This window comes from Silene latifolia, chromosome 11 (assembly GCF_048544455.1).
Source record: "Silene latifolia isolate original U9 population chromosome 11, ASM4854445v1, whole genome shotgun sequence".
Classification (NCBI taxonomy): Eukaryota; Viridiplantae; Streptophyta; class Magnoliopsida; order Caryophyllales; family Caryophyllaceae; genus Silene; species Silene latifolia.
This window is the reverse complement of record NC_133536.1, coordinates 150413342-150418453: the sequence shown is the minus strand read 5'-3', so window position 1 is coordinate 150418453 and position 5112 is coordinate 150413342. Positions and strand designations below refer to the sequence as shown.

The following is a 5112-nucleotide window of genomic DNA, read 5'->3' as shown; positions in this document are numbered from 1 at the left end:
GGAGAAGGCCATAAAGGTATTTTGTAACTTATTTTACAATGTCTTTTGTAAGGTGGTTTTACAAGAGACTACTCTTTTTATTCAGTGGTTTTTGTAAAGGACGTATATGGGGCAATTGTGTATGTTATTATTAATAACTTGTGTTTACAGGACACACACACACACACACACACACACATGTATATATATATATATACAGAATACACACAAACCTTACCCGATATCGACTCAAGATATCGGCCCATATATGGGAACACACAATATACAAAAATACGAAAATATAACTTAATACCTCTCGTCAAGTTGGAGCGTGGAGATCAACAACGCCCAACTTGGATAACAAATGCGAAAATTGACGCACACCAAACGCCTTTGTAACAAATCCGCCAGTTGGTCATTTGTATGAACATAAACTGGAGTAATTAAACCACATTGAATTACATCTCGCAAAAGATAACAATCGACTATAATATGTTTAGTTCTTTCATGAAACACTAGGCTACGAGCAATGTGAAGTGCCGCTAGACTATCACAAATGAATCAAAGTGAGGACATCGACATGGATATTGATACGAATTCTACTCAAAAAATAGAACTCGTTAGTTTGCAGCGGAAACAAGCAGATAGAACAGTCGGTTAAAATGTTATGTTAATGATTCTGGTACGAATTTGTTGAAAATAACTGTCTTCGGAACTGTATGCAAATGATTTCGGATCTGGTACTTTTTATGTATTTTTTTATTTTTGCAAACGAAAAAAAAGTTACAAAGGATATTTGCCTCGAAATCTGTGAAGAAATCGAACCAATGGGATATTTATTTGATTTAGACCTATAGAACGAATAATGGTGAGAACAACCAAGTCCTATTGATTGCTACTCGTGTTAATGCTTGAAAACGCGTCAAACAATAACGATTTTGGATTGAAACACGTTGAACCGATTACACAATAGTAGACACAAGAGCTGCAATTTTTGTATATCAAACTTAAATTCATTCATTCATGATAAAAATAAGATATAGGATATACTTACCTAAAACATAATAGGAAAACTGAATTTAGGAAATTAGTAAACTTTCCTAAACCGAATAAACTTAGAATTAAGAAATTAGAACTTCTAACACAATTAGGAAATAAATAACTTATACTTTTAGTAAATAATAAAACTAATTCAAATAGGATATGACTACTTTTAGGAAAGAAGTCTCGACACCTCTTCTTTGGGCGCCAAGTAACCGATTGAAACGGCTGCTGAAACTGCCTTCTGACGGAACAGTCGTGGAGACTGTTTGTTTCGTCTAATCCCTGCATAGATTCCGTATCAGCCATGAAGGAAATCAAAAACACCACGCAACCACTTAACTTCACGTGTAGCGGCAACTATGGCACCATATTCAACTTCAGCGGAAGAACGAGATACCATCAACTCCTTCTTGATCTTGCAAGAAATAGAACTACCCCCAAAAAACACATAATACTCAGTCATTAAACGACACGTCAACGAACAACTTGCCGAGTCTGCCTCACAGAATATAAACAACTCAAGAGATTAAACAAACTGGAAAAGTAAACCTTGCTTGGGAAAATTTTTGATGTAGCGCACAACCTATAGTGCGACCTCCCAATGCGTGTGTCGTGGTTGATGGATGAATTGTCACAAAATACCCACACTATATGAAAAATACAGTCGAGTATTGGTTAAGTAAATCAAACGAACAACTAATCGTCAATATTTTTCCGAACTCGCGAGCATGCATCGCCAGACATGACCAAACAGTGATTTTGTTCCATAGGAACATGATCAGGCTTGCTACAAAGAACACTTGTCTCTGTCAATATATCAAGAGCATACTTCCTTTAACACCCTCGTTTAACCAAGAGCCTTTAGCAAGACTTTCTCAGTTGAATGGGACTGTTACCATCTCAATTGTCCGAGGTAGTCTATAACAAAAGTAAACAAACCCAGGGTACTTTAAATAAAAGCTACATAAGGGTGATAAACTGTCTTAACTGCTTTATTACATAATCCAAACAAACTGAGTAATTAAAATACCTAATACAGCGAAAATCTTAAATGTAAATAAAGTGTTAAACTAAATGAAAAACTAGTGGTAGCTAGTCGAGACTCGGTCCATCCTTATTCACGTCACGCCCCAAGCTCCGTAGCAACAACATCCAGCTTACTTATTGTTACCTGCTAATCTTACTACTCCCCATTTGAATGGAAATAACAAATGCATCATAACAGCTCACCAAGTTGAAAATTTTGGGTAACGGTACATACAACACACACACATACACAGGTCAACCATAGGTTGAGTAGAGAAAAAAAAACCACAAGTATAATGTTATCAACAACATCTCAATATAATTAAAGTGGGCTTGAGCCTATCAATTTAGTTCACATTCACAATCCATTTTGTACTCCTAACTACCTCTTCAATCACGCAGATCGGCAACAATCCCCTGAATTCCTAACTACCTCCTCAGTCACGCAGACTGACAACTATCTCCAAAATTCTTAACTATCTCCTCGCTCACGTATACTGACATATCAATAACAATATATAACACAACACTTAAACAATTCAATCTCACATAATTGTTCATAAAATTACCACGTGACTTATCAAACCGTCACAATTATAAAGATGTAGGCAAACAACAATATTTACACCAGTTGAGTAGGAAATACCTACCTTTTAACAAATTCTTCTAGCAACAAGCCTAGCAACCAAGTTATAACTGTTCCCCTACGAATGCAGAACTTATATTAAACATATAAGGACATACCCTTACCAACTAGGACATAAATCAACAATTATAAACTTAATTCCTCAAATTCCAATCTAGTGTTCGTCCAACTCGAGAGTAGGGCACGGTCAAAGATAGCGAAGTACCGAATGAAACATAAAAAATTGATTAGAAATAGAATTCAAGACAACTTACAAAGAAAAGGTTTGATCTTGATTGAAATCGCCACTCGAATTACACCTCCTCTCTTCTTTTGTCTCTTATTTAGGTTTATGTGAGATAGATCTTAAGCTAGACAAAATGACTTTTTAATCTGAAGCATAAGGGGTATTTATAGGCTTAGATAACTTAGGTCGGTCTCAGCTTAGATTATAATAATAATAATAATATACTGAAACTAGGAAAGTTTGAAATAAGAAAATCAACACCTGATGTACAACCCAGGTTCCTCAATCGAGTAAAGCCCCTACTTGATCGAGGTACCTTGTTTCCTAACTTGCCCATTTACGACAACTGCAGAATTCAAACCCAATCATTTCCCTCGATGAAGTACCACTTAGACACGGTCGAGGGACCTTCCCCACACACCCTACGACACCGATCACTTAAATTGACACGTATTACAGTCTTCCCTCCAAAAAAGAAATTTCGTCCCGAAGTTCGCGCACACTATTATAACCGACATAAATAACCCATCACAGTTGACATTTATATATAGCATCTTTGCATTAACTCCACTCGTTCAGATCATTTACTTAATAACGCATTTAAAACATGATTGACTCACTTGACTTAACTCAATGCATAATCTTCAGTAAACAAATATTGTCACATTCTACCCCCCTAAAAATAATGTTATACCCACGGAACCTAACTCATACTTGCTCGAGTAAATGCAAATACTGCTCCTTTATTGCATCTTAAGCCTCTAGAGTAGCTTCCTCAACATTATGGTTATACCACAACACCTTAACCAACACCGTCTCACCATTTCTTGTCTTTCTCACTTTCCTTTCTAAAATCTCATTAGCTATTTTCACGTATGACAATGACTCATCCATCTCTACTGTCTCAGGGTCAAGTATATGAGAAGGATTTCTTACATACTTTCTTAATTGTGATACATAAAACACATTGTGGACTTTATCTAGTGCTGAAGGTAGAGCCAAACGATAGGCCACTTCTTCAACTAGATCGAAAATCGCATACGGTCCAATAAACTTCTGACCCAGCTTACCTCTCTTCCAAATTCGCATGACACCACGCATTGGATACACTTTCATTAAAACCTTGTCCCCAACCGCAAATTCAACGTCACTATTCAAATCAGCGTAACTCTTTTGTCTATCTTGTGCAGCTCTCATTTTCTGCCAAATTATTGGGCTTGCTCTACCATCTCCTGAATCAACTGCGGCCGCATCACCACCACACCAGTTATATTATCCCTATACATAGGACTTCTGCACTTCCTCCCATACAAAGCTTCAACGTAGTTGGGGAAATAATACTTCCATTGGGCTATACTACAAACACTTTATAGGATACTCTAACACGCAATTAGGTCTCCTTACAAATACTTTCTTTTGATGACAGTCCATATTAGCTCTATGTTCACCTAGCCAATCCATCCCAGGTATTATCTCAAATTCTCCCAACGGAAAATATAATAGATTAACTGGAAACATGACCTCCCCAATTATTCTTGGAAGATTTTTATACAACTTATTACAGTTTATTGACTCACTAGATGGTGTTTCTATGTCGTCATTAATTTGTTCAAAGTCATTTAGCTCTAAGATCTTAGCATGCTCACTTGATATAAATGAATGGGTAGCCCTTGAGTCAAACAAAACAAAAGAAGGTTTAAAGTTGACTAGGAATGTACCCGAAACAATGTGAGCATCTCCTTCATTAGCCTCCTGATCCGTCATAAATAGCTTCCTACTAGACTTTACTCCACCCTGAACTTTGCTAGCCGAAGCATTCGGCCTCCCATTTCCATTATGGTTCACTCAATTGATCGGTCTCAGATAGGATCCTCCAGCCTGGTTCTAGTTGTTGTTGTTATAGTAATTCGTATGGTTACTCCACTAACCCGAGTAACGATTGCTCCCAACACTTGGCGTTAGAGTCTAATGTACCCCCTGACTTCCACCCCCATTACCGTTCCCTAGGTAGCACCAAAACGGACACGGACACGTGACACGGCATCCCATGAAATTTAGGACACGGGACACGTTATTTAAATTTATTAAAATATATATTATATAGTTATAATTAACGTACAATTTTATTTTTATAAATGTATTTGATATTAAATTTAAATAATTAAAATTAAAATTTGACTTTGACTTTGAC

General features: G+C 36.7%; 1 protein-coding gene across 1 annotated transcript; it reads right to left on the bottom strand.

Moving 5' to 3' along the window:
* Positions 1–3674: 3674 nt before the first annotated feature.
* Positions 3675–4118, bottom strand: LOC141614145 (uncharacterized). The gene has a single exon (XM_074432901.1). It carries the CDS (start codon positions 4116–4118, stop codon positions 3675–3677), a length of 444 nt encoding a protein of 147 aa, XP_074289002.1.
* Between the last annotated feature and the right edge of the window lie 994 nt (positions 4119–5112).

What these genes read in the sequence shown, in the direction of transcription:
- LOC141614145 (XM_074432901.1), bottom strand. Translation starts at nt 4,118, where the DNA reads ATGAGAGCTGCACAAGATAGACAAAAGAGTTACGCTGATTTGAATAGT.